General features: G+C 42.7%; 1 protein-coding gene across 1 annotated transcript; it reads right to left on the bottom strand.

Annotated features, from left to right (window-relative positions):
- Positions 1-1,559: 1,559 nt before the first annotated feature.
- On the bottom strand, positions 1,560-20,388 carry LOC129327914 (vomeronasal type-2 receptor 26-like). Its single transcript, XM_054976660.1, has 6 exons — positions 20,171-20,388; positions 19,356-19,533; positions 18,275-19,138; positions 11,710-11,937; positions 3,503-3,629; positions 1,560-2,461 (listed from the first exon to the last, which is right to left on the bottom strand). The coding sequence occupies exons 1-6, from the start codon at positions 20,386-20,388 to the stop codon at positions 1,560-1,562; spliced, it is 2,517 nt and encodes an 838-aa protein (XP_054832635.1).
- Between the last annotated feature and the right edge of the window lie 235 nt (positions 20,389-20,623).

Raw genomic sequence — 20,623 nt, 5'->3', positions numbered from 1 at the left:
ACTGTACACATCATTGGCCTTCACAGAACAGACTGATTTTTTTTATTATTTCTGATATTTTTTCCCTGTTCTCTGTCTTCCATGTAGCAGAGATTTTTCCAGGCCCTTGGATTAAAGAGATTAGCAGTGTGTCCCTAATCCCAGCAATATTCTTCTAAGCCCAGTTTGGGATCCTTGGTCTTGTAAAGTTTTAAGGGACTGACTAACCGCTGTTTCCCAGGCTGGCTTCTTCTCTTTCCCTCCCCTCTCCCGTGCCTCTTTGAATCCCAGAAACACCCCCAAATTCCTACCAGAATTTCACGAGTGTTTTGCATCATTTCAGGTGTCCCACACTGACTTGAAACAGCAAATTTGGGGATAATTTCAGCTTGGGTATGTCAAAATGCACACATCTAAATGGTACTTACCATGAATCATGGAAAATAATGAAATAAAAACAGGTTTACATATTGATTGGTTTATTCAGCACATGCCGGAGAACCGTACCATCTCCAAATGGCAGGCAGTTTCTGCCAAACAAAGGCCCAGGATACAACCTTTATGTTTTAACTTGCCTTGAGTTCATTGGTCATAGTTTGCCGCAATGGGAAGGTACAAGTGAAAACAAAGCAGGTGGTGAGGAAAATTCCATGCTAGTTAAGAAAACATTTTGGTGTCACTAGAATAGCAGGTTGCTATGGGTCTTATCTGTAATGACCCTGAAAGAGAACTATCTCCTCTGTCATTCGGAAACAAACCAGTTGTATTTTCCTTGAACATACTGCATACGTGACACAAAGCATTCTGGTTACAGATTCCTACACCCACACATGCACATTTTGTCTCTGCTTTTTCTCACCCCAGAAGTTCACAATCCTTTTTCATGAAGCCTGATTATTCACTTGGGCTATCCAGGACAGGGAAAATTTTGGGATACAGCAATACAATTAATGTACTATAAAATAATATTTTTCTTCCTTTCATTATTTCTTTAGTTCAGTAGCTGTTGCACTCAATATTTCCCACTGGGGTTTGATACCTAGATTTATTGTTACTTATTGTTTGTTTAAACATTAATGCTATTTATTTAATATGATAATATTAGATACAGTTTAGTGTAGTTCAGTTAATGTGAGAGCCAGTTTGGTGTAGTGATTAAGAGCAGCAGGACTCTAATCTGGAGAACCGGGTTTGTTTCCCCACTCCTCCGCTTGAAGCCAGCTGGGTGACCTTGGGTCAGTCACAACTCTCTCAGAGCTCTCTCAGCCACACCCACCTCACAGGGTGATTGTTGTGGGGATAATAATAACATAAACTGCTCTGGGAGGGTGTTAAGTTGTCCTGAACGGCAGTATATAAATTGAATGTTGTTGTTGTTGTTGCTGCTGCTGTTGATACAGGTTACACTGTAGCCAATATCCCCCATGATTTTTGTCCATGGTTGTCACGTGATCCCCAGCACTGCCTTTCTGGGTGGTCAAAGGAGACCTCTTGACCCTTTATCATCCACGGCAGAACTGGTTGGATCCAGCCCTTTGACTTCCAACTGGTATGCATTGATCTTTAAAGGTATTTTTCTTTCAGTGTTTTCTCCATATCATATGTCCCCTGCTATTCAAATCAGGCCTCAGCAAAATAATATAGCATTTTGGGGGAAAGATGCAGCCCAGCAACCCAGCACTGGAGGCCAAGATGGAGAAGACTTCCGCAGCCACCATGGATTTTCCTTTGGTGCTCAAATAGGTTGGAACAAAGGTCAGCCAAACGCTGCAAAAGACCAACATGCTGAAGGTGATGAACTTGGCTTCATTGAAACTGTCAGGTAACTTTCTGGCTAGGAAAGCCACGGTGAAGCTGATAATGGCCAGGAAGCCCAAGTATCCCAAGACACAGCAAAACATGGTGACTGACCCTTCATTACATCCCAGTACAATTTCTTGAGTCAATGAATGCATGTCAAAATCTGGGAATGGAGGAGAAGTTGCCAGCCAGCCAGTGCATATGGCGGCTTGTATAAGAGAAGTGAAAAGAACAATGAAGGTGGTCAGTTGATTCCCCACCCATTTTCTCATCTTGGACCCAGGCTTGGTGGCCAGGAAAGCCAGAACCACAATGGCAGTTTTGGTCAACACACAGGAAACGGCAACTGAGAAGATGATGCCAAAAGCCGTTTGTCGAAGGAGACAGGTCACCTTTCCAGGATGCCCAATGAATAGCAAAGCACAAAGGAAGGAGAGCAGGAGGGAAATGAGAAGTGAATAGGTCAGATTTTGGTTGTTGGCTTTGACTATGGGAGTGTTGTGGTGCTTAATGAAGATGCCAAGCACCAGCACTGTGATGAAAGAAAAGGAAATCGCAAAGATAGCCAGAATGATGCCCAAAGGTTCTTCATAAGACAAGTAGATTATATCTTTTGGAAGGCATAGATTCTGCTCATTGTTTGGATAATGATCTTCTGGACATTGGAAACAGTCATCCGTATCTGAAAAATGAAAATACTATTTTTGTGCATAGAAAATCTACGTGTGGTGCATATCAGCTAAGAACATGCTTCTAACTTTCTCTTGCAATTATGTTTGCCAGGTGCAAACAAAGTCTTAATGATCAAAGGAAGGTAATCCCTGAAGGTATTCTTTTGATTTCATAAGCTGATAGTTATGACTACATCAGTCTTACCTGGACATGCTATGATAACTATTTGATGTAATCAGGTACAGTTATATGCACAAGAGTGCATCGTTATTAGAGATTACAAGTGATTAGAGAGGGACCAATTTGAAAAACACTGTTTTTTGCCCAAATGCCAGGGCTTCACTCATTAACATGATGATAGCATTTAGGGAGTTTAAAACCATTTATTTTCCTTTTTGAATAAACGATTCCATTCAATTGAACCTAGTTCAGTTCAAATTTTACTGAGCTTTCAGAGGAAAAAAAATGTTTTCTTTGGACCTTTGATTCGCCAAACCAGCATTAATTTTTTCCTCCTTCACACCTGTTCTCCTTACCTTTCTTTTTGCTCTCCATTTCTGCTTATGTCCTTCAAAGCGGCTGAATCCACACACCCTCGGAGTGTCCCGGCGTTGCGCTAAATGTTCGCTAAACACCCGGAAGTGTAGCGTCTTTCTAGTGCGATTCAGAAATCATGCTAGAAAGACGCTATACTTCCAGGTGTTTAGCAAACATTTAGCGCAACGTCGGGACACTCCGAGGGTGTGTGGATTCAGCCAGTGTCCCTCAAAAATTTATCAGTTTTACATATATTTGTATTAAAAAATCTGAAGTACAGCATAAATGACAGTGCATTATGTTCATTTTGATCTGGTGCACAGTAGAAAAGGGGGGGGAAGAGTATTTGTTAACAAATCACTGACAACTGTTTCAAGTATTCTAAGTCAGCCACCGCCTCATAAATGACTTCAAAGAATAGCAAAATGACTGCTTATACCCACTGATGTCAAACTATGGAGTGTTGGATCACAGAAAATATTTTTGAGAAATTCTTTACACCATGTTTCCTTACCTTTCTTATTGGAAATTTTCCCTTCTGGACATGGAAGACAATCATAGCAACAAAATGGCTTCCCTTCCTTCTTTCTTCTTCTAGAACCAGTATTACAGTTGCCATTGCACTGAGAAAGAGGCCATGTCTGTCCACAAATGAAATTATGTTTTGATGTTTAGTATGGCTGCTTTCACTACTGCTGAAATCCATTCTGAATGCATGGAGCTTCTAGTTCAATGCCTTCTGTATTACAACATAGTTAAGTACAATAGAGAAGAGCCAGAGTCCAGGAGCACCTATAAGACTAACACAATTTGTGATAAGTTATGAGCTTTCGTGAGTCACAGCTCACTTCACGAAAGCTCATACCCTACCACAAATTTTGTTAGTCTTATAGGTGTTCTGGGACTCTTGCTCTTCTCTATTGCTACAGACAGACTAACACAGCAACCCATTTTGTATACTTGTATGGTCAAGTACAATTTGCACAAAATTTTCTGTTGTTTGATACAATCATCAGTGTTACTGGTTCTTTTTTCTTTTTCTTCTTTATTTTATGTTTCAGGATGAAGGTTTTATTCTGTTCCTGGGTCTTTGCAGTTGTTAAACATATTTATAAGATATTCTGAGGATTCTCAGAAAATCCTGAATGATTGACATATCCTATACATATTTACTCAGAATGCCACAAAATCCTCCTAATTGAAGCAAAACAGTCAAGAGGAACCACAGTGCTCAAAATAACCAACTACAAAAAACACTGAGATAAGGGTCGCTAATAGACATGGGCACGAATCCAAAAAAATTAATGAATCTGCAGTTTGTGATTCGGTGCCGAAGACAATCCCGAAGTCGCGAACTTCAATGAACATTTCCTGTTGCTGAACCGGTTCGCAGCTCGTGGTGCTCAGAACAGCCCCCACTGCACTTAGAGAGCCCACATTCACAGGGAGTGTGTAGCAGGTTCTCCTCCAGCCAGCACCCAAGTTTTGTCAAGATTGCAATAGGGATCTTGGAATTATACCCTCTCCGATCCGAGGCCCCAGGAAACTCCCACAAAAATCCAAGCTCAATTATAGTCTCTCTGTCTCTCCTCAAAGGCTACCAAGGCTAGCAAGCAGCAAGCAACAGCTCTCACACTCCACTGCTCGCTGAAAGTGAAAGCCAGCCTAAGAGGGTAGTGCTTTTTATAAGATGAGGTCCCATAGAGCAACACAGGAAGTCTGTGTTTGGCCGTCAGAGCTGCCTATCAGGGTTTGCAGATTGCAGTGAGATTGCAGTGAGATTGCAGATTGGAGATGAGATTGGAGTGCCCGTGGCTACAGAACACCCCCTCCCTCCCCCGGGTGTCTTCTCCCAACTTGTAACTACTTTGCAGCTCCATGGTTGGAAGGAAGACCTGCTGATCAAGGTAAGCTGGGCTTCGATTCGGGTTTCCAGGGCGACAGAAGGACCACAGACAGAGTTCAGGCATTCCCCCGGCTCCGTTTCCAGGGGAATTGATTGATGGCGCCTGACTGTCTGGCTTCCCGAACCATGGCCAAACGCGCTGAACCAGGCTTCTTCTGAACACTGGTTCGTTTGCTGTGGACAATCACAAACTGCCGGATCGCGGACTTCCTGTTTGGGATCCATGGAGGTCTAACGCAGCTCCACTTGCGGAGCTGACCGGACTGCCGTTTTAACCGGCCGGCGGGGTGAAAATAGCCCGCGGCCGACTGCTCTCAGGCGGGGAGCAGGCAAAGAACGCTCAAGACCCTAGGGTGAGCTAGATCTCGGACGAGGGGGGGCTCTACACAGCGAGTCTCCCCCCGATCCTTGAGGTCCCACCTTGCGACGGGTCGGCTATAATCTCTGCGGCAGTTTTGGGGCCAATTCGGCTGGCATAAGACCTACATACCCAAGCATCGATTGGGGGAAGAAGCTGAGAGGAGAACTTAAAATCGAAACAGCGATTACAACCCGAGAAAAGTGAAGAGAAGGTAAAGATCATTATCTTCTGAGACGGGACAGATTGATAAAAACAGAGAGGAAAAAAAGTAGATTTTTAAACTGCAACAGACTAGTGAAAAGGAGGGGAAGACTCGGCAGGAATCGAATTTAAAAAGAGACTAAGTTTAAAGAAGTTATTAAAGAAATGGGACTATTGTTTTGAATACCTGTGGCTTTGGAGCTGTGAGAAAAAGACACCATCGCGAGATCTGCTGTGGGAAGACGGGAGACAGGAAGTGCGTAATAACAATAGAGTGGCTGGAGAGAAGCGGCCCTTGCTGGAGGGCAGGAAGTAGGGAATCGCCATTTTTGAAAGGGGAAGGGTCGCGGCTTCAGCGGAAGAGGAAGTAGGCCATTTTGGATTACAAAATCATAGAGAAACCATAGAGAAAAGACGCCCGACATTTTGGACTCTTTAAAACTTAATTTCTATAAGAAGACCGGGACATTTAAAATAGAAAAACGTTAAATTTTACGCCACGGAGTTAAGGAAGAGAGCGGATTCGTGGGAGCGAGCTAAAGCAAGCCCCACGATGTCAAAAAAAGAGTGGCAATCGGCAATAGAAAACCTGGATAAAAACCTGGACAAAAAACTTTTAGATATGATTAAAGAACTTAAGGACACGAAATTGGAGCTGATAAAAGAGGTTAAAGAGGTTACACAGACAGTAAAATCGGAGCTGTCAGAAGTGAAAAAAGGTATGGAAACAATACGAAGTGAACTACAAGGAACGCAGCAGAGAGTTAAAACAGTAGAAGACGCGATGGAGAATTTAGCAGACATGCAACAAACAGAGATGAGATTGGTGAAGGGGAGAATGTCAGTTGCAGAAACTAAACATATGGAGAAGCAGCTACGTTTTCGTGGCTTGCCAGAAGTGGAAGGAAAGTCAGCGCAAGAACAGATGACTGAGGTGTTGGCTGAATACCTGGGGAAGGAGGAGGAGGAAGTTGTGGCTATCCTAGATGTGGCGTACCGTGTGAACTCGAGAATTGCAACCCAGAGGAAATTACCAAGGGATGTGATTGTGCAGTTTACAACTAGAAACATGAAAGAGAGGATTGTGACAAAACAGTTTCAAGATCCATTGGAGATTGATGGCAAGACGATTATTATAATGAAGGAACTGCCCAGATCAGTGTTATTGGACCGGAAAAAATATAAAGTGCTAATTCAGACTTTGAAGGACATGAATATTAGGTACAGATGGGAGCTACCGGAAGGAGTGTCCTTTGAGTTTGGAGGGGCAAAAAAACGCATCAGATCTGAGCGGGAGATGGAGCGATTTATTAAGGACAATGAAAAAGACTTACCAACAAAACTATGAATATGGAGTGTAAAGTATTATCTTGGAATGTAAATGGACTAAACTCACCGAATAAGAGGAAAAATATTTTTCATTGGCTACTAAAACAAAAATGTGATATTGTTTGTTTGCAGGAGACCCATATTAGAAAACAGGATGTAAAATATTTAAAATCTGGAAAATTGGGCAAAGAATTTGTAGCGGCCTCCAACAAGAAAAAAAGAGGAGTGGTGTTGTACATAAAGGAGGAGCTGCAGCCAAAATTTGTTATGAGAGATGTGGAAGCTAGATTTGTAGCAGTGGAATGTAATTGGAATTTAAAGAGAGTGTTGGTAGTCGGACTTTATGCACCTAATGGTGCAAAGGAAAGCTTCTTTGAGGATTTAAGGAAGCATTTAGACGATCTTGCATATGACCAGATAATTCTTGCTGGAGACTTCAATGGAGTGACAGATTTGGAATTAGACAAAAAGACTACAACAGCACAAAAGAAAAGAGGACTATTGCCAAAGCTTTTTTTTGAGTTGATTCAACAAGAGACTCTCGAAGATGTATGGAGGAGAGAATATCCTAAAACCAGACAGTTTACTTTTTATTCTGCAAGGCATCTTACATTATCAAGAATTGACATGATCTGGGCCTCAAAAGACTTAGCGTTATGGACTAAGGAGGTAGAAATAATGCCGATGGTAGGCTCAGATCACAACCCAATTATATGGAAATTTGGAAAAAGGAGAAAAAGGAAAGCCTGGAGAATAAATGAGGACTTGTTACAGGAAAGAGAGAATATGGAAATATTGAGAAGAGAGACAAAGTTTTTCATACAATACAACGTGAACAAAGAAGTACCAACCAACAAAGTTTGGGATGCATACAAGGCGGTTGTAAGGGGCATACTAATGGACTTAAATGGTAGAGCAAGGAAAAAGAAAGAGGAGAAAAGACAAGAGATTGAGGAGAAAATAAAAGCCAAAGAAGCACAGTTAAAAAAGAGACCAGGAAAAAAGAAAATATACCAGGAAATCAAAATTCTTCAAGAACAGCTAACAGCAATGAGTAATAAAGAATTGGAGTGGAACCTTAAAAGATTGAATCAAAAAGCGTTTGAGGGTGCCAATAAACCTGGGAAATATTTGGCATGGCAATTGAAGAAGAAAAGGGAAAAGAAAACAATAAATAAAATCTGTGAAGAAAATAAAACATACTTGGAGCAGACTACCATCAGTAGAGCCTTTTATAAATTTTATGCTAAGCTGTATAATAAAAAAGAAGTAAACAAAGAATCAATAGCATCATATCTGGAGAAAACCAAACTTCCAGAAATCTCGGAAGCTTGGAGAAATAAGTTGAACAGTGAAGTAACTGATGAGGAAATAAGTAAGGCAATACAATCCGCAAATCTAGGAAAGGCGCCAGGGCCAGATGGACTTACGGCTAAATTTTATAAGATAATGGCCAATGAACTGGCACCATTCCTAAAAGAGGTGATGAATGGAGTTTTTAGGGATCAAAGGATTCCAGATACTTGGAGTGAAGCGAATATATCATTGATCCCAAAAGAGGGCCAAGACCTGACCAACGTGAAAAATTACAGACCTATATCACTACTTAACAATGACTATAAAATTTTTGCGAAGATATTGGCGGAGAGATTGAAGGGGTGGCTCTCGGAAGTTATAGAGGAGGAACAAGCAGGCTTTTTGCCAGACAGACAAATAAGAGACAATTTAAGGACAGTGATCAATGCTATTGAATATTATGACAAGCGTTGTGACAAAGAGGTTGGTTTCTTCTTTGTAGATGCTGAAAAAGCGTTTGACAATTTAAACTGGGACTTTATGTTTGCCACTATGGAAAAGCTACAACTGGGAGAAAGATTTGTCAAAGCAATTAAGGAAATTTATAGAGACCAGACTGCAGCAATTGTAGTGAATGATGAACTGACCAAGAAATTGACGATTAGTAAAGGAACAAGACAAGGTTGCCCGTTATCTCCATTGTTGTTCATTTTAGTATTGGAGATTCTGATGATACAAATACGACAAGACGAGGAAATACGAGGAATAAAAATAAAGGACTATTCATATAAGGTCAGAGCATTTGCAGATGACATAATGTTAATTGTAGAAGACCCACTGGAGAACATGCCAAAAGTGATAGATAAGATTAAGGAGTTTGGAGACTTGGCAGGTTTCTTCATTAACAAAAAGAAGTCAAAGATACTATGCAAAAACATGACTAAGCAGAAACAACAATTGTTAATGGAAACAACGGATTGTGAAGTAACTAGTAAGGTGAAATATTTGGGAGTTGAGCTGACTGCAAAAAATATAGATTTGTTCAAGAATAATTATGAAAAATTATGGATTCAGATAGAGAGAGACTTGATCAAATGGAATAGATTGAACTTGTCATGGCTGGGCAGGATTGCAGCAGTTAAGATGAATGTGTTACCAAGAGTAATGTTTTTGCTACAGACAATACCAATCATCAGAGACTCTAAACAATTTGAAAAATGGCAGAGGAAAATATCAGATTTTGTTTGGGCAGGCAAGAAGCCTCGAGTGAAAGTAAAAGTTTTACAAGATGCAAAGGAAAGAGGCGGAATGCAACTGCCCAACCTGAGACTTTATCATGATGCAATCTGCCTAGTTTGGCTAAAAGAGTGGATGACATTAAAGAATAAGAAACTATTAGCCCTAGAGGGATATAAAAAATTTTTTGGATGGCACGCATACCTATGGCATGACAAAGTGAAGGTCAACTCGATGTTCCTGCATCATTTTGTAAGGAGAAGTTTATATACAATCTGGAAGAAGTACAGAATTTATCTACAAGAAGGAACCCCCTTGTGGGTGGTTCCATATGAGGTGATAGACCCGAGAGCTGTTGATAATGAACAACAATGCTTAACGTACAAAGAAATAACTAAAATTGAAGTATCTAAACTTAGAATAAAGACGCAAGAGGAACTATCACCTAACTATGATTGGTTCCAGTATAGGCAGATCAGAGACTTATACAATTCGGACTCTGCAAAAGGGGGCATACGAACAGAGAACTCGGAACTAGAGCAGACCCTTCTTAAAGAAGATAAGAAAAGAATATCCAAGGTATACCAAGTACTGCTGAAATGGTATACTGAGGACGAGACAGTTAAAACACAGATGGTGAAATGGGCTATAAATTTTAATAAAGAAATAACAATGGAGGCATGGGAATACTTGTGGAAAACTACAATGAAGATAACGACATGTACTAATATTAAAGAGAACATTTACAAAATGATTTATCGTTGGTACATGACACCAAAGAAGATTGCGCTAGGGAATTTGAATACTTCTAATAAATGCTGGAAATGTAAGAAACATGAGGGCTCCCTCTACCACATGTGGTGGTCGTGTGAGGTAGCTAGGCAGTACTGGGGGGAAATAATAAGAGAAATGAGTGAAATTTTACAGTTTCAAATAAATAAGAACCCAGAACTCCTGCTACTAAACTTGGGAATGGAGGGAATTCCAGCCCATCATAGGACGTTGATATTTTATATGACAGCAGCAGCTAGACTTTTGTATGCGCAAAAATGGAAAGTACAAGAAGTGCCAACTATTGAAGATTGGATCTACAAATTGCTGTATATGGCTGAAATGGACAAGATGACGAGAAAATTGAGAGATCTGGACTCAGGGCAGTTTAACACGGACTGGGAGAAGCTGAAACAACATCTGGAGAAGAAATGGGAGGTGGGAGGAAAACTGTGGCAGTTTGAGAACTACTGAAGTATAATATAAGTATAAAAGAGAGGGGTGACTTTACCGGGGGAGGAAGAGAAAAGTGAACTTATAAGCAGTTAGATTAATAGATTGATATATATATATAGATATGTATAGGTTAATTGATAGAACATTGATAGAGAATAATTAATGATAAGGTTTAAACATGAGGATTGAGTAACTAACAATATTTTCTTTCTTTGATAAGATTTATATGCACCAAACTGAATGTACAGAAGAGTTAAATTGATTGACTATGTGATGAGCTATATAGAATTACCATAAAAAGATGAAATGAGTAACATATAGAGAACAAATCAAATTGTTTGATTTGTTTGATTTAAATGTGGGAAATTTTTATGGTTTATGATATATAGGTTTATGATATATAGAAATATTCAAAATGGGAAAAGGGGATAAATTGTTTATCCAAGGACGTACAGTTTGGGTGTATAGTAAGTAAAGGAGTTAAAGATGTACTGCTTAATATAATGGAGAATGTATATCTGTTTTAGATAGAGGAATTTAATAGAAGTAAGGGAAAAGGGACAGAGGGGGGGAAAGCTGTTGGAAGTCAACAAAAGGGGGGGAAAGGGAGGGGGTTAGAAATGAAAAATTTGGGGAAAATTGAATGTAATGTAAAAATAATAATATTCTAACCCAATAAAAATTTTTCTAAAAAAAAAACAAACTGCCGGATCGCGATCGCACGATCACCAATTTTGTGGGTTTTTGAAGTTCGTAATGTGGTTCGTGCCCATGTTTAGTCGCTAAACACAATTGAAATTCATTCTTATCCAATTAGAAGTGTGTATACTCAAATAAAAAATTGATCCAACGTACAATACATCCAATTAAATCCACAAATGTGATCAGTTACTAATAAGTAACCAATAAATATTGTTCCAAAGTAATTATTATTCATATACAATCAAATACACTTCATGTTGAGTACAAAATCCTTCTAAAAAGAGGTGCATATAATTATATAGCTTTAGAATCTAACTCTGGGAGATACTACAAGTGCCAGATAAAAATGTGGAGAATGAGATCATGTCTCTCACCTAATTGAGTTCAGCATCTGAACTCAAACAGATTGTTTGTACATTGGGAAAATGAGTATATAGACCACGTTAATGTATGTGGACTTTACCTGGTTGAACTTGCTGGGCCATACAATAATATCCTCATGAACGGTAAGCAGTTTCTCTGAGTGAATGTTCGGGTCTATCTGTCCAGCTTTGACTCTAAGAAAGGACTGATTTGGGAACGTGACCCAGTTTAGTACATCAAATCCACCTACTATCTCCCCATTTTGGTCGAAGAAAACTCGTTCCCCAGCACTGTTGTTAAATGAGACGGCGCTCAGGAATTTATGAAGCTACATAAAAAACAAAACATGATTCAAAAACAAAAGAGACATTTACTGTGCTTGAATCCAAAATGTTTGATTTTGATAAAAGAGCCATGAAAAGTCTATGGCTGCTTGGAAAATGCACTTTTGTATCGACAGAAAGCAGAGACACCTTCAGGTTTTGGCACCTTCTTACTCTTCTACTACAGTCCCAAACAAGCTCTCTCCACCCATGTTCACTTCTGAATGGTAAGCACTGCGCTCCTTCTAAGACAGCACTCAGGAGTCAAGCATGCCCCTCTGCTATTCTCATCCATAACAACAAAAACAACATCATTAGACTTATATACCACCCTTCCGGACAACTTAACGCCCCCTCAGAACAGTTTACAAAGTATGTTATTATCCCCACAACAATCACCCTGTGAGGCAGGTGGGGCAGAGAGAGCTCTGAGAGAGCTGTGACCAACCCAAGGTCACCCAGCTGGCTTCAAGAGGAGGAGTGGGGGATCAAACCCGGTTCTCCCGATTAGAGTCCCATGCTCTTAACCACTACACTAAACTGGCACTCATCAACAGGTTTGTGGGGTAGGGAGGGTACTAATCCGTAGCTCACCCATGGTGACAGAGTGGAAAGGTGCCAAAGAGGGCCGACCTGATGCAGGGCCTCCAAGTAGTGGGTACTTGAGGTACAAAATTGGGGGGAGGGAGCCAGTAGGGTTCCCAGGTACCTACAGGTAGTGGCCAAACTCCTGGTGGTTTACCCTTGTGGGAGGCAAGCCATTCAGCGATCACCTGTCACCAGCAGGCCACCCAGGAAACGTGGAACATGCCATCTTGTCTGGAAGTGACATCAGCAAGCTGGCTGTGGGCGTGCTCCTGTGCTTTGTGCAGGGCTCCCACAGCCAGCGCAATGATATCACTTCCAGAAGTGACATTGCCACGCCTCAGCCGGGAGCGCACGTACACAAAGTGTGCATGCAAAGATAAGGGACACCAATAAGTACTGCCCCCCATCACTGGTTGCTAGGGAGACCTGGCAATAGGGTTGACAGAAGTCCCAGGGGCCAAAGCTGGGATGTGGGAAACAATGGGATACACTATTTTCCAGCACAATGGAGGAATTGTGGTGCACTCTGAAGCCAAGTTGAGTGAAAACTGCCCCCTTGGAGATAGTTTTCATTCTGCTCAGCTTCAGCCTGCATGCACTGCAACTCCTCCATCATGTTGGAAAATAAGCGGGATGGAGTAGGGAGGAGTCACTGTGAGTGCTGAAGCGGAACTGAGTGAAAGCTGCCTGCAAAGTGTCAGGGCTTGCCGCGGCCACCACTGGGCGGGGCGCTGGGCGGTCTGGTCCTGACGTCAAAGGGGGGCTAGAGATTCTGCGGGACCCTGCTCTGTGGATGGAGGGGCAGTATACATCACCCAGACTCCCTCTCACTCCACTCGCTGGCCGGCTCAACCTGTGCCACTCACTCCCCTGGGTCTCTGCCATCTCCTCCTCTTTCATCCACGCTCCTGCTCCTGCTCCTGCTCCTGCTCCTGCTCCTGCTCCTGCTCCTGCTCCTGCTCCTGCTCCTGCTCCTGCTCCTGCTCCTGCTCCTGCTCCTGCTCCTGCTCCTGCTCCTGCTCCTGCTCCTGCTCCTGCTCCTGCTCCTGCTCCGCCCCACCCTGTGGGTGTGCTTCCCTTTTATCCCTTCAGCCTAGCCAGGCTCAGCCTGCTAACCACGCCCTCCTGCTGCCTTCCACCCAGGGCCCTAGCTGGCCTAGGCAGCTGCACCTGGGCTCGTTTGGCTGGAAGCACTGAGCCAGTCCACCTGAGCCTCGTTGGCTGGCTGTCCAGCCTCCCTGGCTGATCTGATGGCTGAAGGCAGGCACAGCTGAGCCTCCCTGGCTGGCTGTCCATCTCGTCTCACAGAATGCCCCAGGCAGCTCTACCTGAAGCTGCTTAGCTCCTAGCATCCCCTGTGCTAGGTTAATGCTTTCCAGCAGGGCTGCAGGCTGGGGTGTGGCTCTGAGCTGCTGAGGCTGCTTCTCCTCGCTGGCTGGTAGGCTTCAGCTTGGCCCCCTGCTGGCTCCCTGGACTCCCACTGGAGGGTGGGGCTGGCTGGTCTCCACCTGCCCCTTCTAACCCTCTGAGGCTTGGGTGTCTCTTCCCTTCCCCCTGTGGCTGGCTGGGGCTTGGGTGTCCCTTCCCTTCCCCCTGTGGCTGGCTGGGGCTTGGGTGTTTCTTCCCTTCCTCCTGTGGCTGGCTGGGGCTTGGGTGTTTCTTCCCTTCCCCCTGTGGCTGGCTGGGGCTTGGGTGTCTCTTCCCTTCCCCCTGTGGCTGGCTGGGGCTTGGGTGTCTCTTCCCTTCCCCCTGTGGCTGGTTGGTACTGGGCCTGGCTGCCTGCTGAGGCACCTGGGCTGCTGTCTCCCGGTGGTCTCCCGTCCTTTCCTCCAGGTAAGTCCGGGGGCTGGGCTGTAGACCCCGAACACAAAGGAGCAGTTTTTGCTCAGCTTCCCTTCAGTGTGCACTGGGATTCCTCCATCGCTGATGTGACAGGGGAGTGCAGGTGCCCCATCCCTGTGCCTTTCCACCTGCCACCTCAGGGCGGCATGCCAGGTGGGACTGAGGGCTCCCCCATCTTGGGTATGGGTACGGCAAGCCTACCTGACATCCCTTGGTCTTTCCATCTTACCTCTTGGCCTGAGTCAGCTTTAGAACCTGTGAAGCTGGAAATATCCTGTATTCAGCAAGTGCATTTTAATTTATTCTGCACTGCATCTGCTAGGGGTGCAGTTGACTAGAATAAGCTGCAGATACGACTTCCTGGTACTGTTTGCCCTACTTTTTTTAGCAGTGATTTTTCAGAAAGTTCTCCATGGTTGCAATCTCTTTTTAAATTGTGAGGTTGAGGCAAACACTTGCCAATCAAGAGATATTGCTAAACCCAGGGCTTTTTTTCTGGGAAAAGAGGTGGTGGAACTCAGTGGGTTGCCCTTGGAGAAAATGGTCACATGGCTGGTGGCCCCGCCCCCTGATCTCCAGACAGAGGGGAGTTTAGATTGCTCTCCGCGCTGACAATCTAGACCATTTTCAAGAGGTTCTGGAACTCCGTTCCACCGTGCTCCTGCTGAAAAAAAGCCCTGGCTAAACCCAACAACCAACCTGGTATTCCTTCTGCCTTCTCATTCTTCTGTGTTTGCCCTCACACACAAGCCCTTTATTTTTCATTTTCATTCCTCCTCATCCCTACCCTGTCTGGGGTGTTAAAACTTACTTAATAGTAGAAGAGAAAATGTTAATATTTCCCAAGAATGTATCTATGTGATTCCCCCTCCCCTACCTTGTGAATGCATTGTGACCTGTGATAGCCATTAATGCAGAATACTGAATGCCTCCCATGAATGCCTTAATTCCAGTTTCTATCAAAGCAAACAATACTCTAGTTTAAACATGTGACTATAATTTTGTGCTTGTGGTTTTAAAATGCATCAGGTTTTAGACTCAGCTACAGCACATATGAAGTCTGAAGTTAGAACCACCTCCTACCCAAGTGATTGGAAGGCCTTTAACTACATTTTAAAAACTGGTCAAGCAATAGGTTGTTGTTATTATTTTATTGATGGGGCCACTGATACTTAGCAGCTTTGCTACTGTAGTCATTGAGCTTCAACTGGACCCCTCTTCATCAGATGTAAGAAAGATGTGAATCTGATATTGGTAGACATATAAATGTGTGTAAATATAAAATTGCCCGACCTGGGCTTACCTGCTTGTGTTGTGTCCCGGCGGATCGCGCAAAAAACGCGGAAGATTGTGTTTTCTCGCGCGAGATTTGCACGATGTCATGTGAAGTCGTGCAAATCTCACGTGAAAAAATGAAATCTTCTGCATTTTTTGCACGATCTGCTGGGACATAACGCAAACAGGTAAGCCATGTGGAAACGGCCCTCGATAGCCCAGATGAGCCTGATCTTGTCAGGTCTCAGAAGCTAAGCAGGGTTGGCCTTGGTCAGTAATTGGATGGGAGACCTCCAATGATGACTAGGGTTGCAGAGGCAGGCAATGGCAAACCCCCTTTGTTAGTCTCTCGCCATGAAAACACCCACCAGAGGTCGTCATAAGTCAGCTATGACTTGAGGGTACTCTCCACCACCAAATATAAAATTACAGAATTAAAAACATGGTTATAGAGATAAATATTGAGAAGAACAGGCTGTGCAAAATTAGATAAGAATCAGTGGGAATTAACAGGGGCTGATACAAAGAGAACAGGGGAGAACCAGTTGGGGAGAGCCAGTTTGGTGCAGTGGTTAAGAGCACGGGACTCTAATCTGGAGAGCCGGGTTTGATTCTGCACTCCTCCACGAAAGCCAGCGGGGTGACCTTGGACGATTCACAGTTCTATGGAGCTCTCTCAGCCCCACCCACCTCACAGGGTGATTGTTGTGGGGTAATAATAACACTTTGTAAACCGCACAGAGTGGGCATTAAGTTGTCCTGAAGGGCGGCATATAAATCGAATGTTGTTGTTATTATTATTATTAATGCAGGACTCTTAATCTGGAAAACTGGGTTTGATTCCCCACTCCTCCACTTGAAGCCAGCTGGATGACCTTGGGTCTGCCACAGCTTCTCTCTCAGCCCCACCCACCTCACAGGGTGTTTGTAGTGGGGATAATAATAACATAATTTGTAAACTGCTCTGAGTGGATATTAAGTTTCCTGAAGGGCAGTATAAGTCAAATGTTAGTAGTCGCCGTTGTCATCAGAAGAGGAGGACATTTTTGGAGGGAACACAGCTTGTCTGGGAAGAGTCAAGGAAACCTGCCCCTGCTTCTTCTACGCAATTATTAAGGCTTAGATAAGCTATATAAAATAGAAACTTATAAATTAATCAATGATGTGAAGAAAATGAAGAGTGAACATTTGTTTTTCTTCCTCACGGTCAAAATTTCACCCACAGTGAACTGGTAGTAGGTTCAAGACAACCCGAATGAAGTGCTACGCTAAATGCCACTTAATTAATTTTTGAATAAACTACTACAAGATGTGACATCCACAGGTTTAGAAGACTTGGGCTAAGCCCTAGTAAAATCTTGGCACTCGTTGTATAATTAGAAAAGATGCATAGCCATGTCAGTTTCGATGGTTGTTGTGGGTTTTCCGGGCTGTATTGCCGTGATCTTAGCATTGTAGTTCCTGATGTTTCGCCAGCAGCTGTGGCTGGCATCTTCAGAGGTGTAGCACCAAAAGACAGAGATCTCTCAGTGTCACAGTTTCGTGTGGTAAAACAGAAAGGAATCTTATGATACCGTTAAGAAAAATAACAAATGTATTGTCATTTTTGCTTTCATAGAGAGAATCTATTTCATCAGATGCATGAATTCTCAGTCTATAGATAAAGTTACATACATGGGAAAAGGAAGGAAAGCAGGTGTAATTCCCATTAAAATACATGCTATGGAGCTATGATATATACAATGAATTATTTTTATATATAATTTTTTAAAAAAAACAGATGCAAGAAAAACAGAAGACTGGGAATAAACCCCATCAAATAAAATAGGATTTACTTTTAAGGAGACCTTCTTAGATGTATTGTCGAAGGCTTTCACGGCCGGAGAACGATGGTTGTTGTGGGTTTTCCGGGCTGTATTGCCGTGGTCTTGGCATTGTAGTTCCTGACGTTTCGCCAGCAGCTGTGGCTGGCATCTTCAGAGGTGTAGCACCTGAGAGATCTCTGTCTTTTGGTGCTACACCTCTGAAGATGCCAGCCACAGCTGCTGGCGAAACTTCAGGAACTACAATGCCAAGACCACGGCAATACAGCCCGGAAAACCCACAACAACCATAGACCTTCTTAGGTCTTCTGCCAAACAATTAGCCAGTTTAGAGGAAATGGTTCGCAAGTGAACAAAGCTGGTGGAATTTGGTGACCTGGGATATGCAACTATCGAAATTGCCTATATGTCTTTCTACCCCTCAGGCATAACTTATTGACATGTAACAAAAGGCTTGAAACCTTGTAACAAGCATCGGATATGTTTATTAACTGTTTTATTAAATCTTAAGGGATTTTGTGTTCATTTACGAGCAATTTTGTGGTCGCTGTCATCAGGTGAATTTCAGAGGTAAACCACACTGGCTTGTAATCCATTATCAAAGGACAACTCATTTATATGCATATTTGTTCATAGGAATTAAATGTAATGTGCATAAATTATATGTTATATCCAAGCTGATTTGCTAGGCAGTAGGGGACTTTACTATGCAATATAATGAAAACTCTAGGCTTTGAAGGGAGATAGTATTCTCCTTGGTCTACAGCAGCTTTCCCCACCACGAATATGAAGAATTCCTCTTGGACTACATTACCTGCCATAACTGTGGTTTCAGAAACTGCCTTCTTTCTCCATCAGCCATCCTTCTATGTTTGAACGGGGATATGTGCATGTTATGCAAGGCATGTGCCACACAATAGATAGCATTGTAGATGCTGTAGCTATGGCCAGTCATCCTCATTTCAAAAACAGATCCCGGAAGCGTTTCCAACTTCTCCTCTCCGGTGCAGATTTCCCTATCCTGGCTTACGGCTGTGGAGTTGGGTAATGAACAGTGAAATGCATTTTGCCAAAACGCCTTAATAAAACCATCTTCTGTGTCCAAAGTAGGATTTCTCGTCTGGATAAATTTGTGGAATCCAAACACCTCCTCTGAGTGAATTGCAAAAGATAAAGCCCCATGAATGATAACATCTATGTCCCAATTTCTTTGGAACGGAAATGATGTGAAATCTATCTGGGCTGTCATAATCCAGATTTTGCCTTTTGTTTTAGTTGGTGCATCCTCACATTCTGCAAACTGGTACACTGTCCTCAAACTTATAATAGTCTGAATTTCACCATGTAAAACCAATGCAGTGGCAGAGCTTCTCATAGCCATCTTGTACATCTCTAGCCCCTTTCCTATAGCTTCATTGATCTCAGAAGAAAAAGTTATTGTGGGTAACATCTGTATGAAATCAAAACAGATCCCACTTTGGGAGAAAGAGGGAAGGGCGTTCTGTAGGAACTGCTCTGCGCTTTCAACATCCAGATAAAACACCCCAATCCACATCCACCTGAAATACAGCAGTAAGTGGAGAATCCCCTTATATTGATGGGCTCCATTTGGAAACACCCAGTGGGAGAAAGGTGCTTGGTTTTTCTCAGTCACCACCGAAGAAGATCCATATGTCAACTAAACTTTACAAAGAGGAGATGGATGTTGTAGTCACATTTCAAGATATATTGGAAAGGTCTTGTTTGCTTTACGAATGTGTCTAAATACTTAAGGAAATTTACCACCAAATAGAAAGTTTAGCACAGACACACACAGAGATACATACACATACCCCAAAAAGGAAAGAGAATATGAATTGGTTATTGACTTCCCCTGCTCCACCCATACATCTTACTTGTGGAACTTTGTAGATGTTCAGAATATTTGTCATGTGGACATCTATGTCAGAGCTCGGTCCTCCTACGACTGCTATCAGGTTGTTCTGGCTGTCACACTTGTAGTTTGGGATGAACCTGTCCCTCGTAGAGAGAAGTTCCACTGAGGCCTGATAGGTCCTGCTTACACTGAAGTAGTTATTGTAAATGTGGAAGCCCAGGGTGATGTTGGGCAGGAGCTGTGGATTGTCATTGATCTCCTCTACAGCAAACGCCAATGCCAGGATGTGCTGGTACAAGTGGGTCATGAGCCTGCAACGAGATTGACATGTATCATCAGAACTCTCTTGCTTATGAACCAAACAACTGCATTTCAGTACAGTTTATCTTTTATAGTTCTATTGTGCTATATGGAAAGGTGTGGTGCAAATGCACAAAAGAGTGAACCAACATTGGCCCACTGCGGAAATGATTGGATAGCACCTGTACACGTGCATATCTAAATCAGATTATACTTTCATCTTTTTGTGCTTTATGGTTTCCATTTGGAACGTTTCTTTTCTACCTGTTGGAAAAAGATGACTAAGAACATTTTTATATAAGAAGTTTCCCAGCTTCATTCACTCACAGTGACGTCAAAAGATATAGACTGTTTATACATGGCACAGAAAAGTGAAATTTGGTGTTTATATAGCTCAAGGCTCCTTTTTAAAAAAAGAAAATCAAAAGTTTATCCGAGCTCAGAACTCAATTCAGTTTTGGAAAAGAAGTGGGGAAAGATAGAGAGATGTTCTCTAGAAATCTAGATGATAAAGATAAAACCTGAATTTCTTACATGGTATCATCGAGGAGTTCCTGAGAAGGATGTCTTCCGAATGTTATGAGGTCAGAAAAGATATAAATCTGGGAAATGATACCAGCAACAATGAGGTCCCCTGGCTGGAAGGACTTGTGAAAAATGGGAATGGGGCCATCCATGGAACTCTTGGCAGCAGGGACCTCATGTGCCAGTTGAGGCAGAAACTCCAATACCAACGCAGCAAATATCACCATCTTTCTTCAAACTCTTTCCAAGTGCCAGTTTAGCTGTTCTACCTTACTGGAATGGCCAATGTCTTGGCTGATTTCAAACCAGGGCCACACGGCCACAAAGTCTCAGTGATCGGACTCATAGTACCCGGTCACTATCTAGCACCATCTCTAAATGGCACAGAGGATGTGAATACTATTTGCTTGTCTTGATTTGTAGCTTTGGTAGAGGAAACTGGAAATCTCTATGGTTTTTGAA

This window comes from Eublepharis macularius, chromosome 4 (assembly GCF_028583425.1).
Source record: "Eublepharis macularius isolate TG4126 chromosome 4, MPM_Emac_v1.0, whole genome shotgun sequence".
NCBI classification, from domain to species: domain Eukaryota; kingdom Metazoa; phylum Chordata; class Lepidosauria; order Squamata; family Eublepharidae; genus Eublepharis; species Eublepharis macularius.
The sequence above is the reverse complement of the archived record's forward strand: the minus strand, read 5'-3'. Positions and strand labels throughout refer to the sequence as shown.